This window comes from Colossoma macropomum, unplaced genomic scaffold (assembly GCF_904425465.1).
Source record: "Colossoma macropomum unplaced genomic scaffold, Colossoma_macropomum, whole genome shotgun sequence".
NCBI lineage: Eukaryota > Metazoa > Chordata > Actinopteri > Characiformes > Serrasalmidae > Colossoma > Colossoma macropomum.
The window spans coordinates 12162053-12185293 of NW_023494800.1; the positions used below are offsets into that span (position 1 = coordinate 12162053).

At 39.7% G+C, this 23241-nt stretch overlaps 1 protein-coding gene across 1 annotated transcript in view; it reads left to right on the forward strand.

The window, feature by feature from the left end:
- LOC118820685 (NMDA receptor synaptonuclear signaling and neuronal migration factor) overlaps positions 1 to 23241 on the forward strand; it is a 46417-nt gene that overhangs the window by 19581 nt on the left and 3595 nt on the right. The window contains 12 exon segments of the mRNA XM_036589091.1: positions 333 to 481; positions 483 to 1167; positions 2652 to 2718; positions 3072 to 3077; positions 12190 to 12242; positions 12829 to 12918; positions 14900 to 15027; positions 17202 to 17285; positions 17595 to 17628; positions 18857 to 18927; positions 19081 to 19160; positions 19289 to 19391. Coding sequence (XP_036444984.1) covers positions 333 to 481; positions 483 to 1167; positions 2652 to 2718; positions 3072 to 3077; positions 12190 to 12242; positions 12829 to 12918; positions 14900 to 15027; positions 17202 to 17285; positions 17595 to 17628; positions 18857 to 18927; positions 19081 to 19160; positions 19289 to 19391 — 1550 coding nt within the window.

Genomic DNA, 23241 nt, shown 5'->3' on the forward strand with positions numbered 1-23241 from the left:
CTCTGATGACGCTGAAAAATTAATTTCTTGTTCTTAATTGCTGTCTTGACTGTAAATTAAAGAAATAAAGGCTGACTTTTACACAGTACTGTGCCTATGGAATTGCTTGGAATGATTTTTCTATGTTTTTTAGTTATAAAAAAAAAGTATAGCAAAATTTGTGGTTTCATGATGCATTGAACCATAATCTAATCTAACTGTTGTGATGTCAGAGATGTACTCCCATGCTGTGAATGTTGCCTCATTTGTCTTTTTTCTTTTTATTTGTCTTTGATTTTCTTTTTGTCTCTGTCTCGTATTTTTCTCTGTATCTATCTCTGTTATCACTGTAGATCACTTACTGTCTGACACCCTCATTGGCCACGACTCTGACTCCCCAGACAGCGTGTGCACTCAGAACAACAACCACCACCAAAACTATCCTCTGCAGGACCCCTCCAGCAGCAGTAGCAGCAGCAGTGCTGATCCCAGCCTGATTAACCCCGACACTGGGCCTCCTGCAGCCTCCGCCTCCACCTCCGCCCTCCTCCTCCACCTCCCTCTCCTCCTCCTCCAAAAGCCGCCTGTCGCTGGAGCGCAGCTTCTCAGCCGAGGAGGAGCAGCAGAAGTGCGTGGAGTGCTCCCTGCAGCCGTCCCGCGTCTACACCATCAGTGGTGAGAGTGCCATGCTGGCCAGCAAGGAGAGCCTGGAGCTGGAGGTGCTGAGGGGGGCGCGGGATGCCCCTCCATCATCATCCCAAGCCTTGGGCCAACCCTCAGCCTCCTCCTCCACGTCATCCTCACCCACCCAGCAACATCACCACCGTCATGGTGGAGGAGGTGGTGGCAGCCATCACCATGGCAACCATCACCACCACCATGGCGGCACCGGTGGGGGAGGAACCAACCCAGGGCCCAGTAGCTCTGGAGCAGGACCGTCCCAACAACAGCACCATCACCACCACCACCACCTGTCCCAGCCGCTCCACAGCTCCGTCAGTGCCCACAACATCCGTGGCTGGGGCGAGGCCAAGGAGTGCGGCCTGGCCTGCGAGGCCTGTTCCGGGGCACCATCCCGCAGCCAGGGCTCGCTGGACCTGGAGAGCAGCGCACGAGAGGCAGGCAAGCAGCCCCGGCGGCCGCTAGAGCGGATGTGCAGTGTGGACCGGGTGACTGGGCTGGACAGAGGTGAGAGGGGACAGAGAGAGAGGGGGAGAGAGAGAGAGGAGCTCAAAGGGGAGTGGTGCAACAGGGGTTAAATTGGGATTTGTAAGGTGTCCTACTTCTTTGCAGACAATATGTTATGTATTATTAGAGATGACACATTACCATTTTTTCTTTTTTCATATCAATACCATTTTTTTGTAGTATGAGTATGAGCTACTAAGCTTTAAAATGTGTTATTTTTAATTAAAGCACTTCTCTTTAGATTTAGGTTTAGGGACATGTCGCTACCATCATTATCATGTGACCTGGCTTACTTTGTACCATACTGTTCTGTGATATTTCAGACTAAATTTGTTATAGAATTGGATTGGATCTGTTGATATCAGACCAATTGCATCAGTGCTATCTCTATATAGTCGTTATATGGAGTACTTAGCATTGATAACTGTGATTAAATGTGGTAATATAAATATATGTAACTATATCTAGCAATAGCTAGGTGAGGTGTGCCCTTGAGGGCATTAATAAATGGCAAAATGCACCTAAAAGAAAACCGTTCGTGTTGTTATATAGAGTTCTAAGCACTGACATCATGGAAACATGATTAAATAAGCTCATTTTTAGTATCAAGCTTCATATATACTTCACTAATTAGTTACATGCAGTTGTATCTTTTGAGTGTATTGCTAGTTGGCACAATAGTGAACATCATTACATTAATTGGATATCTAAATTTAAAAAGTAGGCCTAATATATGAGTTTTAGATTTAGCTACCTCAGTGACAACAATTCTATTTGCCTAAACAAACATTCTACCTGTGATAGAATGATTTAGAATTGCCTGTTATCATGGTTTACACACCAAAGAAATGTTTCAGGCAAAAAATAGGTTAACATAGTTTTCACCTTACCGCAAATATAGTAGCTCAGACAAAACATGGTGTCTGAAGTTTCTGTCTTTAGTTTTGCATCAGAGCTGTGAGGCTAATATGGCTAACAAGTGCAAACTGCATGCTTAGCATCATCACACTTGCCTCACAGTTCACATGGACTTGCTTGTAGTTTTATGTTAGCTACATTAGCCTCATAGACCAAGTGCAAAACTACAGAAGCAAACTTTGGACATCAGGCATGTGTTGGGTGATTGACTACAACTGGGGTCATTTTTGGTGCTGATCCATTGCTTAAAATAGATTGAATGGAAACCTGAGTACCAGAGCTCAGCACCGCTTGCTGTTCACATAAGCCAAAGGTGCTGAAGCTCTGGCCTAATTTAACCCCTGGCAGGGGGAGGGGGTCATCTGTTGGTTGTGCCGTGGTCTGTATTTTTTGTGTCTCTCTCTCTCTTTTCCTCTGTGTCTCTGTGATCCTCTCTTGCCTTCTGTGCAGTGGACCTGTGAGTGTTTTGTGTGCAAAACAACACACTTATAAAGCATTTAAATACAAAGTAACTCACATTAGCAGAAACATGTTAATACGAACTATCACACTTTTTTCCCTGACAGATGACGGGCACTGGTACCCCAAAGAGAACATGTTCACCTTCCAGACGGCTACCACAACCATACAAGCGTGAGTAATTCACTGACATCCAGGCACTTTAGTACAAGTATACTTGGACACTCTTTTCAGTTGAAATGTACAGTGACCTCAGGGACAGATGGTCCTGCAGGTGCTGCAGCCACACACACTCAGCTCTTTAGTGACATTCTCACGCACACAGTGTCGCAGTGACTCAGGAAGTTGACAAGTACACAGCGAGCAGACCACACACACACCCACATAGGAGAAACACACTTAATCACTCCAAAGCACAGTTGTAATCAAAGTGACTTTCTCTCTCTCTCTCTCTCTCTCTCTCTCTCTCTCTCTCTCTCTCTCTCTGTCTCTCTGCTCCATGTGTGCCCTTCCTCGTTATTCTGCAGGATATCGTGAGTAAAATCTTTCATAATTTTTCTTGCCAGTAAAACACTAGCTTCTCCCTCTGTCCGCCCAGCCGCCTGTTCTGCACCCTGTAACCCCTCCCTCCTCCTCCGTTACTCCTGGCTGACTGTTTGAAGTTACCAAGGAGACTCTGGTGTGATTTAGAGCACTAAGTTAAATTTATGAGAACTGCCAGCTTTTATGCCATGCATCTTCAATTTTCATTCTGAATTAAATCAGATCTCCTAAAAAGCTAATGGAGAGAAACCTTTCTATATACTGTATGTAAAAAAATTTGGAAGGCTCTGCAGTAATCTTTAGGTGTTAGCCACCTCATAGACCTCACTCACTCAGCAGGCTAAAGATTTTCCATGAGGGGGCGCTAATAGCGCTCATTAATCTTTTGGTGTTTCATAAAATGATGTTTTACATCAATGACACTGTGTATCCTTGTTTGATGTAGTGTTGAAGAAGGAATTGGCCAGCCTTGAGTCCTGATTAGTAGAATAAAGAGAGCCATTGGTTCTAATGAACAAGGTTAAATGTCATTGTCAGTGTTGTCTTTTATTATATATATATATATATATATATATATATATATATAATATAAATTATTATAAGACGTAATGAATATATTTTGGTTTCTAAAATCAGGCTTTGTAGAGTGCAGAGGACTGTGACTATTTGAGCTAAGTCCTCAGTTTAAGCCATAATTGCCAAAACTTGGTCAAAAATGAGGAAAAAACCCACCTCTACAGTAATGCTAATTTCTGCTGGTGTCCCTATGGGATTCTAGTAGTTTGTTAGCGCTAAGCATGAACTTATTTAGGCCGTTCTAGATTAAACACAGACATTTGAAAGTTCTAAAAGACATTGTTCAAACTTGTGACAGATTTATTAGCATATAATTTACCTCATAGCAGTTTCACAGTGACTCTTTCACTAGAGTCGTGGTATAGAGCTACTGACACTGTTTTCCATTTCTAACACCCATTGATTAAGCTGTTGCTTGTATTCACAGTCAGTGACATATCTACAGCTTCCAGAAGGCTTAGAGTGACCTTTTTTCTGATAAAATTTGCTTTTCCGATTGGAAATCAAAATGTAAAAATTTGATTCCTCTGTTACATCATAATCATGCACTTGATAACCTAACACAGCCTTATCTTCAGCTTTTAAAGTTCTAAACAATAGGAGAGTTCATTTAGGTATATGTACCTAGATACCACAGGGCAAACAATTCCTGGTTGGCCAGTTTTCCACTCAGCGTTTGATAAATTTAACCCATTTGTTTCCATCCAAAACTTAACAATGAAACAACAGTAGTATTGTAATGCTTGCAGACTGTAAATATAATTATAAGTAAGTATAATTAAAAAAAAATTAACTAAAAATTACAGATGTAATCTGAAGGCCTAGAAGGTCCAGAGGGTTACTTTTTGCTAAAGTGAAACCACTTTCAGCCCATCTTTGATAGAAAACATGGATGATGTTCTGCCTTGAATGAATCACTGTTAACCTACTGTTACCGAATGGTTGTAAACTCCTATACGCACCACAGCCAAATCCTGAGCCCACTCACTGTGGCTTATCTATGGGTTAAGAAGCCAGATCCAGCACATGGCTTGTGTTTACCCTAGGTCCAGCAGAACAACTGACCTTTCCATCCACCCAGAATTGCATTCTTTTATAACAACTTCTACTAGTTTGGACAAGATTTACAATGCAGAATTGTAGCTATCATTGTTTACTGTTACTACATAACATTTCCAGTATGAATCCGTTACTCAGTAGTGTAGAAAGAAGCTTGATAAGCTTCTACACTACTGAGCTAGACTACATCATTGTAGCTCATTACAACTATGCACATTGGACATGACAATGGATTTGATACCACGCAAATATTGTGCTTTTGAGTACACAACTAAAAAGGCCACCCAGTCTGTTCTAACATTGTGACCCTTCACATCCATATAAAATAAATATCACCTGAAATTAAAAATGCACTCTAAATTAAGGTATTTTGACAAAACTGAGTTGTGCACTGTAATTTCTCTTTTAAAGCAAAATTTTATGTAATTTTTTCAAGAGAAGTTGAAAAGGTTTTTGCCAGTGTCCTATGAAGCTTGTTAGTGAAAGAATGTATTTGTTAGCAGAGCATGGTTAAGACAGTTAATCATTATATATGGTGATTGTCACAAAGCTAACCTCATGCCATCTTCATGTTGCATGGCTCCACCATGCCATTAGTGTCCAGAGTCTTTAGTAAATCATTCCTATCACTGGCATTACTTCTGCTCCATGTTATCCAGAAAATAAAGGACATGAAGACGTCCAGATGTATTCTGTGTCCAGTCAGGCTGTCTATCTCTCTAGCTCTGTCTGTAATGCTGCAGCATTCTGGCAGTGCTGGCATGTAGTTTTAGTCAGCGTGACTCATCCAGTAAGCTTATTTCTATCTAAGTCATCTTTGTTACTGCAGGAGGTGAGATGTCATTAGATATATTCATTGCAATGTCTGATCACATAGATTCTTAACTAAAAGTTAAAAGAACTCATTGTCACGCTTTGTCAGAAATGTAATGCCTCAGAGTGTCTTCCATGGTTCCAGCATACCCTGAAATTGCTTTTTCCCCCATCCATGAGCGCTTTTCCCTTTTGTGTTTTTGAGCCATGAATGAATTATGAGATAGAAAAGGAAATGCATGTTTTTTTTTCTTCTGTCTCCCCTTGTTTTTTATTTATTTAGGTAAAACTCAGAGCTTATCAGTACTTTTGGATGATAAAGCTGTGACTGTTGTAAATATAGTCCAATCACTGAGATACTCTTTCTGGACAGATTTGAGGGAGCAAGATTAGATATGAAATGAAAGTGGTTAAAAGTAAACTAGTTCTTGGTGGGTGAGTGATCAAGCGTAGCTGGCAATATTGGATGTGCTCCGTGTCCTTTAGAGAGACTTGCATTATGTGAATAAATACCATCAGAGGCAGTTCCTGAAGATGAGGGAAATGTAATTGAAGGAGGCTGAATGAATTCTCATTGCTCTGCCACAGGTGATTTGCATCTACATTGTTAGGCAGGAGTGAACCCCCCCTCCGAGGAGAGAGGAATGACACACAGCAATCAGTCATTCAGGGGACAGAGGAGGCAAAGGAAAGAGCGAGGAGAGAAATGGAGAGATGAGGGACAGTTGTAGGATGATTGCGTAACCAGAGGTGTTAGACCCAGGGAGGTGGTAATCATTGTCCATAGTGCGAACATTGTGATTGGACATTCTGGAGCAGTCAGTGGGACATATCCCATAATGCCTGGCTGCTGCTAGGGAAGGTCAGTGTGACAGGGATGTGCCGCTGAATAATAAAGGAGAGCTCTAGGGGCCGCAAAACTTCAGATACACAGAATATGGGGAAAAGAAGTGAATGAGAGGGAATAAAGATAGTGGTGAATGAGGATTGGTGATTGGGACAGTGCCACATCATAGTAGGTGAATGAAAACATTATACAGAGGAAAAGTGCAAAACTATATTAATGAAATAAGATAATGGCTTAATTTACAATTGGTTGCTTGTTACTGTGCAGTTTATGCAGTTACTTCACAATGAACAATGGCTGTTTATAAGAAATCTGTCTTTTTTTGATGCATGTAGCTGCAGTTGCAATGGTATGATTCGGCCCAGCTGGCCTAGGCCCACCAACTTTTGTCACTGGTCCAAAAATAACTAAAATGACTGCTCAGATGTACTTTCTGTACTCAAATATACTCAAATGTAGTAACGTTTTTTAACAAACTAGAAAAGTGCAATTCCTCAGGAACATGCAAAGTGATTGTGCAGTTTAAGCAATTCCCTATCATTGTTAGAGTGTTGCTAAATGGTTGTTATGATGTTCCAGGTGGTTGCAAGGGTGTTGTTAGTTGGTTTCAATGGTATCATGGGGGTTGGGTTGCTAAGCATTTGCTATGGTATTGCACGTGGCAATCCGAGGATGTTGGTAAAGTGCTTGCTAGGCTGTTGGTAGGTTATTGATGTGGTGTTTCAGTTGCTACGTGGTTGATATTGTGTTTTATGTCGTTGTTTTATGTTGTTGCTATTGTACTTGTATTATGGTGACTACTTTTGGAGGTGCTGCTTTTGGCCATGTAGTGTACAATGATTGTGGTGGAATAAGAGGTACACATAAGAAGAATTTTCAAATGCAGATTGTTGAACAGTCCATTCATTCAGTCCATTTGGGGAAAAAAGTAGAATTTGAATGACTGCTAATTGGAAACTGTAAGTCCACTCAAAATCACACAAGCAAATCTTTCACAATCAGAACATTCTGGAGTCGGTTCAGTGTTGGCATCTTTAAAACTGAGGGGTGTGTTTTAAAGATAATTGGCAGACACAAAAGAAGAATAATATAAATAGGATAGCAGTAGTGTTGTGCATTTACTAATAAATCAAAAACCACAAATAAAAGCTTACAAAATTATATAACATTGGAAATTCTATTTTTTATATCAACCAAATTCCAGTTTAACCAGTAATCATAGGTATGACACATTTGCTAAGCTCATCTGAGAAAGAAATTCTCCTCACAAGACCATCACTACTGCATATGGACTAGAAGCATGAATGGCCTATCCATAACATTACATTAATACAAAAACTACAAACAGTTATCCAACTCTAAATGTGGCTCATTTAATCCAAACGACAAATATAAAAATAAATATCAGAAAAAGATCACAAGAACATTGATTTTTTGTTGGACATTATTGCTTCTTTCTCTGAATTGAGTTCTGATCTTTATTTTCTTTTATGACCAATTATGAGTTTTGTGTATCTCAGGTTTAGTTTTTTGCTTATGATGCCTCGTAGCTACTATTAACGTTACTACATTATTGCAGCCACCAGCCACAGGAATGAAATTCACACTCCTGAATTTGTTATGCCCATCCAAAACAGCAGCCCTGATGTGGCTACTGTGCAGCTGTTCTGTGTTTTAGAAGTACATAATGCCCACGATATACTCAGAAAACCATATTGTGACATAATTAATACAATAACGATAACATATCATCATATGGTCCACCTCTAGTAGAAAAGTAAAGAAGGAGGGGGAGCCGTTAACTTGCGTGTTAATGGAACGTAGACAAGACATGCAACATTAATGGAACATAGTCATGAAAGAGTTAGCGAGGATAAGCGAGGCGATATGGCTGAGAAAGGCACTGACTCATCCTCTGGTGGCTGCGGGGGCGAAGGGTGCTTCCCTTCTCTCTCTCTCTTTCTCTCTTTCTATCGTCCTCTCTCCCTCCTCCTATCTTTCATCCCCTCATTAGGCAGGCAGTACGCGTCTGTGGGCGAGAGCGGCAAAAAGGACAAAGAAGAGAGGGAGTCTCTCTCTCGTTCTCTCTCTCTGACGTGAGCTCAGGACTGCACAGCTGTCTGCCCACTCAGCGCATGTGACCCGGATTCACTTTTTCACCCCGTCACTCTGTCACCGTTTGCCAATTAGCCTCAAGTCACTACACTGTAATTATGTGACTGTGACACCACACTACCATGGTAAAGAAAGCTTGCAATTAGCCATTCAGAATTCTCTAGATAAAAATCTCTGGTGCAGTAACTTACGCTTAATACGATAATGTACGATAATGCATTTTGTTTGTCTTAATGTGTGAACTCTGATATATGCCTATATTACCCTTCAGGCCTTGTTTTCTAAAGTGTATAACTTTGCTCAAAATTTGACCAGATTCACTTTGCTTGTGAAAATTTTCACATTCTTAGTTTTGTCTGCCAGTGATTCATAAGGCCTGTTGCTTTTAGCCCTTTAGTCAACCATCTTTTATAGTTATATGCATTAATTTGTCAGCGCTGCCCCCCCGATTGTAACGCTATCATTTCACATAGAGCTCAGAAGCCCATATTATATGCCCATATTAGGAACTCTGGGTCTAAGTAAGTTTTCTCTAAAGGAAAAATGAGTAGCATTTTTGAAAATTGCGACTGTTGTAAACAAAAAAGTTCTAAACTCAATAAATTTTGTCCTGCATATAGTTCACCTTTGAATGTCAATGGATCCTCTGAATATGGTGATTTAGCAGTCAAAATATGAATGATGCACATAGAAATGACATCAAATCAAGTAAGTCCACTATTAAACTTCAACCAGCTACGCAAACTGTATGCTACCACTGCTAAAGCAACTTAACTTACCACACTAGACAAAGCTTGCTGGATTGTGTGGGATGTTTTGGTGAGATTGGCAGTCTTATTTCAATGTGTAGCAGTCTTAGCTTGCATGTAGCAGAATTCATATTTCGATTCTTTACCAATCTAGTAATTTATTAGATACAGTGATGTTTGAGTAAAAAATGTCAGAGGTCTATAGCAATGGATTATAGCTATAGACAGTCAAATATGGCAAAATCTATTAGTGAAAATTTGCACAAATTGAGCTCACATCAAGTCACTTTTCATGGACTTTGTGTTGCCTTTCAAAGTCAACAATGTCAAGATTTCACTTTTCAAGTTCATAGTCTTACAAACCACACCAGACAAATACAGTACTGTGAAATCTCTCATAAATCAGTCAGTTTAGGCCTGGTTTCATTCTTCTGAGTGTTCAACCTTTAAAGATATACAGTTTAGAAATATGAAATATTGATGTATTTCAGAGTGGATGATGGCGTCAGCTGAATTCACAAATTAGCAATAACAAATCACACTATTACTTGCAGGTGTAATTTATCGCACCAGCGGAACCTGAAATGCTAACTGCTAGCTATCTTTACCACAGTGTCATACTGGTAGAATGAGTCCATTTTGAAGTACAGCAGTGACAGAAGCCAATGAATAAAACAGTGAGGTAAAATCCCAGCACGACAGAACTGTGCAGCTGTTCTCTAACTAAAGGACGTGTTTTTGCTGTGTATCTACGCCGGGCATTTGGCGTAGGACGCTGGTTTCATTTGTCTGGAGAGAGCTGAAGACGGCCAGAAGGATGTGTCTCTGTTTTATTTTCTCCTCCCTCTCCCTCTCCCTCCCTGCTCTGTGGTAGTTATGAGCGTAGTGCATGGGGGGCAGTATGGCAGGTGCTTCTGTGAAGGAATGATGATCATGAGCCAGAGCTGATGCATATCTCTCAGCACATCACTTACAAAGCACTGAGGGAAAGGGAAAGACACATGTTAGCTTCAGTGCACAGACCTGAGTGAACATGACAGTGCCTAAAGAGACCCAGTGGCAGTCCCTTAAGGGACAGGAAATGAGATTTGAGCTCTGTATTAAAAGACTAGTTTGGTGAAAAATCAAATGTACACAGTATTCTCATTGCCTCAAATGTAGTCAGTTAGCCAAGACTGCATGCATAAATCATCACACCCTTATCTCAAACTTTATTGAGTTGTTTAGTAAACTCAAATAGGCTTCTGACACTGCTTGACATAAAATGTACAAACTTCTGTTGCATAGCTAAAAAATATCAATAAAAGCCAGTAAAGCCTGAATTGTGTCCACATTTTTTTCTATTTTATGTGGTTAAATAAGCATGGCTGATCATCAGCAAAACCAGCATATTGTAGCGTTCACCACTATTAAAAGAGGCACTGCTTTTACACAACTGCTTTATTTTCCAGCTGTTGTTGGCCACAGCTATGCTGTACATAAGCAAAGTTTTGCTCTCTAACAGCTTGTTTGCTACCCAGCTCATGTCTCCCTTGTTCTCAGCTAACATGTCACATATCACACACACATACCCCCTGGGGCAGTTCCTAGCCGCACCTTCTATGATAGCGCCCATAGCGAAACAAACCAAGCATGCATAACCTAAAACTTACATCCCAAAACTTGAGCATGCTACATTATGCAAGTTTGGTGTGGAATAAGCTTCCGTTACTTATAAGCCAAATTAGCTACAACCTTGTAGCAACTAAGACAACAAACTTTGGACACCAAACATGTCTTGACTGACCAACTACATTTGCTTACATTTGATTTTTCATTAAGTGAGGTTGTATTTAACTACTGAAGAACTCCGGGTCTAAGCAGGTTTTGTCTATGGGAAAAACAAATGGTGTTTTCGAAAATCACCGCTATCACATCCTGTGGCAAACAAAATGTTCCAACCCCGATAAGTTTTGTACGGCATACTTTACCCCCACCCTCTCCCCCTGAGCATCTACTGGATTACGAGTAAGAATTACGAATAATGCCACATGCACAAGCTACCACTGCTCCTCCTTGAAATGACATTGAATGAAAGTAAGTCTATTAAACCACCAGCCACTCAAACTGTTGGCTGCTACTGCCAAAGCAACTACAAAGCTACCACATTTGACAAAACTTGCTAGTTTGTAGGGGATTTTTGGTGAGGTTGGCAGTTTGATGATGCCAGGTCAGTGCAGTGTTAGCTTGCATGTAGTGATATTTTGAATATGGACTCTTTACTGATCTCATACCTCAGAGGATCCAGTGAAATCAGGTGTGTGGTGAGTTTAGGCAAGCAATTTGTGCAATACTAACTGGTGATGTATAAGCTTCCATTAGTTGTTAGCGACATTAGCCTCAGACCCCAGTACAAAACTAAAGCAGCAAAATTTGGACACATGTCTTGGCTAATTGACTGCATTTGGAGGAAGGGGAAATTATGTCAATTTCATTTTTCCACAGACTATCTCGTTGAGACCTGATGGCCGTCCTTTAAGAGACATGAAATGAGATTTGAAGCCTCCATTGAGAGAGGCTGTATTTAACTACTGAAGAGCTCTGTCGAGAGTGTCTGTCTGAGGGGCATATGAATGAAAACGTCTGATTAGCAGCAGAACAGGCCGCTCTTACGGCGAAAGCAGAGTGTACTGCAGAGGGTGACCTCCAACACTTAGCCATTGTCCTCTCTGGACACAAGCACCAGTCACTTCTCTGATTATAACTGTTTCAATCAGATTATCAGATTTGACCTGACTTTGACTCTTTTTCTCCCTTTTGCTTTCTACCTACATCATTTTCTTTCTTTTATCCCCCCACCAACATTGCCCTCTCTCTCTTCTCCCCTCTGCCATTTTTGCTCCCTTTTCTCCCCCTCCCATCTTTCCGTCTCTGCCTCTTTCCTTCAAATGAACTCTCGTACAGGAATTTCAGGAAGCACCTTAGGATGGTGGGCAGCAGAAGAATGAAAGCTCAGAGTGAGTCAGAGTGTTAATGAGAGTGTGAATGACTTCATTAGTGGTTGTTGTTTCTTGTCAGTGTGGTCTTGTGTTTTGGTTTGTGTTGGTGTCATGCATGCTGTTGTGGTTGTATAAGTGTCATGTGCATGTGTTCTGTAATTGGAATGTGTTTGTGTGTGCATGATTAAGTATGTGCACTTGTGTGTGTTTGTGTGTGTGTGTGTGTGTGTGTGTGTGTGTGTGTGTGTGTGAGTGTGAGTGTGCAGGTAGTGAGCGTAGGAGGGATTCCGGGGGGGTCCTTTTTCTCCAAGGGATCATTAGGATAATGGTTAGAGACTACGTTTTGGGGGCATACTGTGTAAGAGAGAGAGAAGACACAGCTGTGTGTATATTAATGCAGGATAGATAGAAGGTGGGAAATGTGTGTATGTGTGTGTGTGTGTGGGGTGTCGTGCAGCGTGCAGTTGGTGGTCCAGACGTCCCTGTGGAGTGTGTGACAGCTGTTCAGCAGGCACAGTGTGAGAGGAGTGTTGGAGAGTGTGTGTGATGGAAACAGAGAGAGAGAGAGAAAGAGAGAGAGTGACTGTCTCTCCACCTCCAATAGCCTTTGCAGAGCGCAGGGCGAAGAGCTTCAACCGCTCCTGGAGCGACCCCACCCCGGTCAAGCAAGACTCGCTCCAAGACTCAAAAGACAGTGAGTCAAGCCGTGAACACACCCCTGTACACTGCCACACACACAGACTGATATCATGCACACTACATAGACACTCACTAGACACACTCTCACACTTGGTGGTCACAGGCCGAGTACACTCTCGCTATCTAAATTTAGCTCAATGGACAAAATACACACAAGTGGGTCTGACTTTGGGGCAGACACGTTATGGGTAAAAAGTAGATAGAGTTGTACTTTTTTGAAGAGCCAGTATGATGGGAAATAGAGCTGAACAAGTCTTAACAAGTTATAGGTGGGGAAATTTAGCCTATAAATGCAGAGCTTTTGATCTGACACTGCAAACTTAGCACTAATGCCTCAAGTCTGAAAAAATGGATGTGCAAGTCTTCTTGGTGGAAAAAAAAGGCCTTGAGCTTAATTTATAGAAAATAATCGCATTTAAATCACAATTGCAGTATTGCTCAGAAACATCACATGTTGATATTTTCCCCAAATCATTCAGCCTTAATGGGAAACCAAACCATGCTTTTTTAAGAAGTATGTACTATATAATTGAGATGGCGCAATATGACTTTTTCTTTTTCTATAGCAATATTGAAACCTTAAGGCTGATATTGGTTGATACTGGCAACAATGCAATATTTTAAAACTATAGTAAGCTTTAAAACAAGCTGAGCACCTCACTCGAGATGACCATCTCTGTCTGAGATGATTGTAAGTATTGGCTCTACATTGGAGAGAAAATCAGGCAAAAATAAAAAGTAAATCAAAAAAAGAGATTTCTAAAAGTTGGCTAAACACGCCACTACCCCACAGAAAGAAATACACACATTCCTTCCGATATCAGATCCACCAATTTCTACTGATATTTACCCATATGATACCCATCAATACCAATACTTTTATATGTTATTTGTTATAACTGCTTATTAATCATTTTAAAGGTTTTTATGAGCTAATTAATAACAATTAATAAAACTATTTTTAAATCAATTGTAAAGTGATACCAGAACATTTTGGATAGTAAATAAAATGGCTATTTTTGTAACCCCTGGTTCCTATCTGCTGTAAAGAAATCAGAGCCTTTTCTCTGTAATGCACCGTTTTACATTAAACCACTCTGAATTAGTTTGTTTACAATTCAATGGTTCAATTATGTAGAATTTTTTAAAAAATGGGTGGACTTCCCCTTTGTAAGCACACCCATTCATACCTCCTACAAAAAAACATGCACGCAAAGATGCACATACACACACACACACACACACACACATACTCACACACAGCGATGTGCTTCCTCTGCTGTTGACTCTGACCCTGTCTGTCTGTCTTCCTCTGAGTGAGGGTCTGTCTCCGAATATGTGTCCCTCTCTCTCTCTCTCTCTGTGAGTAACTGTCCCAGCTGGAGTGTTTGTGTGTGTGTGTGTGTGTGTGTGTGTGTGTGTGTGTGTGCGCGTGTGTGTGTGTGTGCACTGTAGATTTCTGTGTCAGCATGTGACACCCTGTGTGTGTAGTTTGTCTTTTTGCTTTTTGTTTTGTCTGGTCTGTGGAACCTACACTGTTTGGGGGATACGCTCTGTTTGCTTATTGTGACTTTGGTCTCATTATCTGAATGTTAGCCTCTCTCTATCTAACTCTCCATTACTCTCTCTGTCTCACACTCTCCATCTATCTCACTCTCTCACTCTATCTCTCTACATGCTCTCCCTATCTCACTCTCTCACTTATTCTCTCTTACACCCCCCCTCTCTCTAACTCTCTCTCTCTGATTTCTCTCTCTAATGCTGGCAGCAATTTTGTGCTTCCAAAAGGACTTTCTCGTAAATCTCTCTCTGTGCTTCACTTCAGTACTTCTGTGTCGTTCCTATATCTGTCTAATCTTCAGCTATTGTAGTTCTCTCTCTCTTCCACTCCTCCACCCTATCTTTCTTTTTTATCCCTGTGTGTGGCTGACCGGGCCCTGCTGTGCTCTTCTGTGTGGTGTTGTGTTGTGCTGTAGGTGGTGACCTGCAGGCGTCCTGTGCCACTCTGGAAGACGGAGGCTGTGATGATATGGACTGGGAGGAAGAGAGAGAGATGGAGAGAGCAGCGTGTGAAGGAGATGATTTCGTCCCTCCTAAAGTCATGGTCAGTTTTGTTAGTTCCTACTGGATGTAGCCTGTGTTGAAGACCAATCTCATTAGTAACTGATGATTTTTGTCACTTACTCTATGACACCCAGTATTTTGTATTTGTGTGATATTCTATTTTTATGTAAAGGTATGTAGATTCCCCCAGTATGTCACTGTTGTTGGAACAAAACCTTGTATCTCCGAAATTATGACTTTACAGGAGAAGTAAAAAACCTTCTTTGCTTTTAATGTATGGAACCAGACTTTTTTCCTGTGTCATTTTTGGTCATTCCTTTGGATCTATTCTTCATGAAATGTACACACAATATAAAGGGCAACAGGTATTTTCAGATTATGCCAAAAACTGAAAAACAAAAAAATGGAGATACATGATTTTGTCCTAACAGCAGTGATATGTTAAACCAATAAGCCACCAGAGGCTGTGCATTACATCGATTTTAAAAACAGAACTATCTATTTTATACATTTTTGCAGCTCAAAGTATACAGGATTTAAAGAGTTCTCAGTACACTGATTGAGCATAGTTTTGGACTAAGTTGCAATGTCAGTGATCATTTTTTAGCCCAAACAGGGCCATTTCTGAACATTTGTTGGTCCTATTATATTATATTATATTATATTATTTTATATATGATGCATTTTATAAAACAGATCAAATTACATAAATATGTAATGTGTATTTTTAAGTAATTTAAATAATTTCTGAATTCTTTATTTTTGGAAGCAAAATTATTAATGATATGTTTTTTATGAGATATTATGTTTGACAAACAGTATTACAGTTTTCCTCGATCACTCAAAAAATGTAATGAAACTGGGATCGACTTACTCTTCATTGTCACTTTCTTATCCTTTTGAAAATGTGTTAACACACTGCTCTCAGTCATTTTTCACATACTTTTACAGACCAGTGAACACAGATCTCAAAGAAAAGCACAAAAGTTCATTAGATAACTGTGCAAAACAAAAGGAAAATGTAGTGACAGCCAACTGAAAATACTCTCATAGTTATAAATATCTTCAGCACCTGTGTGAACTACATAGAGCACAACTGTTAACTCAGAAATGAGTCATCATTAGTTGTTAATGTAAGCATTGATAAAAGGGGTTTTAGACAATAGGGGTTTTAAGTGTCTGTATGGTAAAAGGTAAGACTAACATTAAAACAGATTAACAAAATGACAGATGCACCTACGGAGACACTGTTTGTCAGTAGAGAGTGTGTAACAGATTTATAAAATGTCAGACTATTGAGGTTTTTAAAAATGTGTACAGTGAATGCTACAGTGTGTCGACTTAGATTTGGGTTTGATCCTTTGGGTTTGATCCTTCTTCGGAATTTCACTGTAAATTTCAGGGCTGTATTGTATGAATGGCGAGGCTTTCTGTTTTGGCTCCTCTGACCTCTGATATATCCTGTACTGATATATTCAGGCCTAGAGTTTGGCATCATTTGGACACCTGTGTTTCAGCAGTATCAAAAAAAAGAGGAAGAGACTATATATATTTGTTTGTGAATATTTTGGGTGAATTTTTTTTTGTGTTCTGTCTTTTTCAGAGCTTATACAGTACATCACACTGAAATGTATCTCTGGTGAAGAATAGGTTCCACATTCTGATATACATTCTAAAATTCTCAGTAAAGTATGAGCAGCTAGAACAGTAGACATACAGCACTAATGAAGGCTAAAACCACATATTTTGTGGTGTTTGGTTGTTGTTTAGTAAGTCATCGAAGGAATTTACTCTCCTGATTGTTAGTTGAAGTGTTTAATGGAAAAGTTTGCTTTTGTGTCATATGTTTAGTGTTTTGTGGAAGTTGGACCATTTTGCAAAGAAAAAGTGTTAATTTGGCCACCAAGCCTCTGTTTAGTGTTGTGTGTTAACTATTTTGAGAATATGATTTTTGAATGAACAGAAGTGTTTAAACAACTGAGAAAAACTGTAAAATACTCTTGGGAGGCTCGTTTTGGAATTGTGGCATGAAACAGGCCTGAGTCTAAATGTGGATCTGGGAACTCGACCCCTAATGGGTCAGTTTTTCGGACACTATTGTTTTCAATAGAGAACCCCCCTTTTCACATGAAATTTAGAGATTAGACACAATCACTGTTTTGATAAATGTTTTGATTGAATATTTTGATGAATTTTCTCCTTCTTTTTTTTCAGTTGATATCTTCCAAAGTCCCCAAGGCAGAGTATGTCCCGAACATCATTCGGAGGGATGACCCTTCCATTATACCCATACTTTATGTAAGCCTACAGTGCAGAATGCCCTATGATACTGTGTTGAATGCTGCACAGAACCACATTATAACTGTACACAAAGGAAGCAGGTTTTCATATGGTAATACTAGCCATTCATGTCCTCTATATAGCATGACCTTCTCAACTGTTCAATGAAATTTCATTAGAAAATGATAAAAAATGTGACAGAAATGTACTTTTTTACCTTGCATATTGAACACCACATAAATGCAGTGTTACAGATGTCCTTCTGAGCTGACTGTAGTTGTTCATTTTTTATTATTATTCACTCTGCATTACTGGTTTTGCCTCTAGGATCATGAGCATGCTACATTTGATGATATATTGGGTAGGTAGTGGTGTGTGCTTTGTGTATGTATCTGTGTTATGTCTGTGAACCAAATTCTGTTTTGTTGTTTTTTGTCTTTGAGTGAATTTTTGTGCCTGATTGTTTTATGTGGAATGGCATTGTATTCATCTTTGCACTGACTTGCATGTTGCCTAAAAGAGAAGATTTTGTTATACTGTTGGAAATCACAGTTATGTACTGTAGTTTGAGAGTCTTTAACCTTTAGAAGTCGAGTTATTGCTTTGCTTTATCTCTGCTATTATAATGTAATTACTAATTTGCATATTTAAAGCTGCACTATGTAAGTTTTGGGGATTTGGAGACCTCTCTGATGAAAATGTGTAATTGCAGGCAATGTGCAGAAGAACATTTTCTAATGTCAGTTGTGCTTTGGACCCCTTTCCAAGAGGATGAATCTGATGATTGCTAGCATGTTGATATAGTGTCCATAGAGAACTGAATTATCTACTGTGAATTATCTACTATTGTCATCATATCTTCATCAGTATAGTGTTGATTTTGCATTTGATACCTAATGGTTGAGCTGGACCTTCCTCATAAGTATACATAAACAAGATGTATGATGAGGCCTGAAAAGCTCCTGGAAATCCATAACCTCAGATTTTTTAATTATTATTTCAGGCCTTACAGGGCGACTCACAGCACAACATGCTTACACCATATTTTAGTGTGTTTTTTCTCCTGACTCAGTGATGCTACTTCTTTCAGTTTTAACAAAAAAAAACTTACGTAGTGCAGCTTTAATTACAAAATGTGTGACATTTACATTTATATTTATATATTACATTTATATTTTGCATCAACAGCATGGAGTCCGCACTTCAAACTTTTTTTTATTTGTTTTGATGTCAGCAAATGACAGAACAGCAAAAATATTAAGGGCATTTTTTCTTTCCACAAAACAAGACTACAAACTTTTCATCAAATTCAAATCATAACAAAATATTTCCTCTTCTGCTTACAAACACATATATGGTATGTCTTGTCTTGAAAGTTTAGAATCTGCACTTTCACCAGAATTTCTCCTCTTGTTTCAAGAGCTACAAGTAAAAAATAATTAGTATTGAATTACTGCATTATTCCATTTGCGCCAGCAGTGACTACGGCTTCTAAGGATTAATGTAAAAACAAGATTTGCAAGCAGTAATCATGAAAGTTCTGTGAGAGTACCTATTAGTGCTGATCCTGTGCCCTCTTGTCTCTGTAGAGGAGATTGAGAAGAGACTGACCTCTTACAGGAGAGGCTGCAAGATCTGGCGCATGCTCATCTTCTGTCAGGTGAATTTACAGCACAGAAAACAAAAATCACAAAGCTATCACCTCAGTTTGGGTACAGTGTGTTTTACTCTTTTGTATTTAATATGGTCAAGTCTTTGAAAGACCCCTTGCGCAAGTTGTATGCATGAGACTCTCTCTCTTTTTCTCTGTTAGGGTGGTCCAGGGCATCTGTATCTCCTGAAGAATAAAGTGGCCACTTTTGCCAAGGTAGAGAAAGAGGAGGACATGAGCCAGTGAGTAAAATCAATGCTTCTCTCTGCCTCCCTAATGCAGCACAAATTGGGCTACACAGGCTTTCTCCCCTACAGAGTAACTGTTTTCCTCGCTCTTTTTGTGTGCTTGTGTGTGTGTGTGTGTTTAGGTTCTGGAAAAGGCTAAGCCGATTTATGAGTAAGCTGAACCCTGAGCCCAACCTGATCCACATCATGGGCTGCTATGTGCTGGGGAATCCCAATGGAGAGAAGGTACGTGATTCAGATTGCGTTCTGTGGAGAAACAGCGAAACACTGTAAATAAAAATGTTTAAGACTAGAGCACACAGACCCAGCTAACACCAACATACAGCAACAGCAACATTCTCAGGTTGGAATTAGTTGTAGAATGTTTAGAAAAAGAACTGATCAACCGAATGTAATGTGAATGGGGGAGAACATTAGAACAATATAAATGTAGGACAATCCAGAAAAGCATAAATGTGGTAGAACATTATAGAACAGTGTAAAGAGGGAAGTGGACTTCTAAAACAGCATGACCAAGGGGAGAACATTATAGAACATTATAAACATGGGACAATCCAGAAAAGCATGAATGTGGTAGGACATTCTAGAGCAATGTGAAGAGGGAAGTGGGGGGATATCATTCTAGAACAGTGTGCATATGGTAGGACCTTCTAGAACAGTGAATCATAGAAAACATTCTGGAATAATGTGAATGACAGAGAACATTCTGGACCAGAATGAATAATAGAGAACATTCTGGAGCAGTGTCAGTAAAAGAGAACATTCTGGAACAGTGTGAATGATAGAGAACATTCTAGAACAATGTGAATGATAGAGAACATTCTAGAACAGTGTCAATGATAGAGAACATTCTGGAACAGCATGAATGATAGAGAACATTCTGGAACAGCGTGAATGATTGAGAACATTCTAGGACTGTGAATGATAGAGAACATTCTGGAACAGTGTGAATGATAGAGAACATTCTGGAACAGCATGAATGATAGAGAACATTCTAGGACAGTGTGAATGATAGAGAACATTGTAGGACAGTGTGAATGATTGAGAACATTCTAGGACTGTGAATGATAGAGAACATTCAGAAACAGCGTGAATGACAGAGAACATTCTGGAACAGCGTGAATGACAGAACATTCTGGAACAGCGTGAATGATAGAGAACATTCTGGAACAGCGTGAACAATAGAGAACATTCTGGAATAATGTAAATGACAGGGAACATTCTTGAACAGCGTGAGTGATAGAGAACATTCTGGAACAGTGTGAACAATAGAGAACATTCTGGAATAATGTAAATGACAGGGAACATTCTTGAACAGCGTGAGTGATAGAGAGCGTTCTAGGACAGCGTCAATGATAGAGAACATTCTAGAACAGTGTGAACTATAGAGAACATTCTGGAATAGTGTAAATGACAGGGAACATTCTTGAACTGTGTGACCGAAACTGGAACACGTTGTACAACAGATTAAATGAGGAGGACACTGTGGAAAAGTGGGAATGGGGAGAACATTACTGAACAGTGTGTATGGAGGAGAACATTCTGGAACAGTGTGAATCGAGATTGAATCTCCCAGCAGTCACACACAGATATTGCACATGAATCAAACGGTTGTGTTTGTTGGTGTTTATCCGGTTGGTGTCCTCTGACCTTAAAGGCCTTGAAGAGACTTTTTAAACATGTCACAGTGATCAGTTGAGTCGTCCCCCTGTTTGAGAACAAACTGAGGAAATCTTCATTGCAACATTAAATGAACAGCAGTGTTGAAGAAGAGAGCTCTCATAAACGTCACATGTTTGGTCTTACAGTGTGGACGTTCTCTGTAGTTCTGCTTTGGAATTTAGGATTTGTACCTTAGCTGTACGATCACTGAGATAAAGACGAACACAGGGACAGCCTCACGTCCACTTTCTGTCTGCCTGTGGCAATGCATTGTCTCATCTTGAGTCATGGCTCAGTGTTTGGACCTCCTGAGGCCTGGTGTAGCACTAAGTAGCCATGTTTATCCCCTACTCTCTCTCTCTCTCGCTCTCTCTCTTGCTCTCTCTCTCTCTCTCTCTTTCTGAACTCTCTGAACTCTGTCACTCTTTCTTTTTTTGTCTCACCTCTCAGTCCAGGCCTGTCGTGTTTGACAGACTGTGCCTTGTCGGTTATGTAATCCAGAAGCTCTCCTGTCTAACTGCAGCTATAGCGTGCTCACAAACCACTGTCGGCTGCACAGCACACAGACAATAAAAGTAATAATGACAATAATAATAATAATATTTATGTGGTACTTTTCATGTATTATGCATAATACAATACAGCTCATATATTATGCATATATAATGCAGCTCAGAGTGCTTTACAAGGAGGGAAACAAAGAAACAGCATACAGGAATAGAAAATGAAGAAGATAGAAGCATTAAACAAGGAAGGAAGATAATAACAATTATAATAATTAGTAAACATAAATGTTTTCTGTTCTAAGAAGGTGAAGTCTTTAATCAGACAGAGAAGACAGCACTTAAAGACTTCCTCTTCCTCCACCACCTAGACATAGCTTGCACTTTTACCTGCTAATACTTGGTATTAGCCTGTGAGACCTGAGGTTTTGCCCCAAGGACATTTTAGTACTAGCCTGGTATCCCGCGGATGCGTTTCTATGGAGATGGCCGTGGCGCAAATGGCCAAGGCAACGATTAACTTTCCTGTGCGTCATTGCCCATGAGGCGCGGCTGTTCTTGGGAACCGAGTGTGATTGACGTGTGTGATGTACTAGTGTGAGGTTGTCAATGTGGGCTGCGATTTGATGGGAAGTTTCGACCTTCAGCATTACAACTGCACTATGGGAAATGGAACTGTCCATTTGATTTCCACTCTTTGATTTTAGCCACAGGCTCCTTTCTTGTGCAGATGTCTTCTATAAGACTTCAGTAAGCAACCTTCGCCTATTTAAAGTGATGGTTTGGTAAAAAATCAAATGAACACTATTGACATTTATTGACGCACAATTACCTGCCTCAAAGTGTTGGTGTCAGAAGTTTACTTTCGTAGTTTTGCACTGGAAATACGAGGCTGGATGCTTATGGAGTGAGATCTAACAGATGTCATCTGATATCTCTGTATAGATGAATAAAATTACTCCACTTAGTAGGCTGTGCATATCTGTTTGTTATATTACGCTCTCCTTGACCATCTCCATGGCCATTTTGGTTCAGTGTTTTATTCATAATTTTATTTCCCAGAACCCAAACATATTAGTATGTTCATGACTTTCACAGTTAAGTCTGTAGTGTAAAAAATGGAAGCATATGTTCCAAATAAGGGTATTTATCAACTGTAGTTCCCGTAATCCACATCCTGTGCTCAAGTGTGTAGGGAATATAAAGGTACTGCTTAGGGACAATGTGGAATGGGATGCAGCTCTAGACAAAATTCAGGCTGCTATTACTGTTAATAGCTTTGTGACATACTTTTGTTCATTTTTATAGAGAACAGTATACAGAGTCATACAGAGTCAGAAGCATTTGAAACAATTAAAAACTCTATATGGCTTTTTTTTACAAGTGTGATAATTTAGGCAAGCAGATTGTATTATGCTAATTGGCTACAAACCTCCATTACTTGTTAGCTACATTAGCCTCGTAGCTCTAGTACAAAACTAAAAAAAAACTAAAAATGCCAAACATGTCTTAGGCTGGCTTTACATGGTGAAACTTTCATGCAAGTAGTTGCATGATATGAATTCCATGCAACATAATTTCTTTGCAACTTGACAGTTACACAAAGCAATTCGAAAAGAAAGTAGCATGCAACAAAGTTGCAAAGTTGCATGCAAAACAGTCAAAGTTGCATGCAGCACATTCAATTACTCCACTATTTAGCCAAATTAGCTCATATTTTTGGTGCACTGTATTGTTCTTGCTATACAAAGTGATTCTTGTGGTGTTATTTACACATTTGTGGTATTTTTATAGCTGTAATATAATGTTAATTTTTTCAGCTGTCTTTTATCCATATCTGGTTCTTTACTTTATATGTAAACCTTTTACAAAAATTTATGTTTTAAGAGCCATTGCCATTGTACCACATG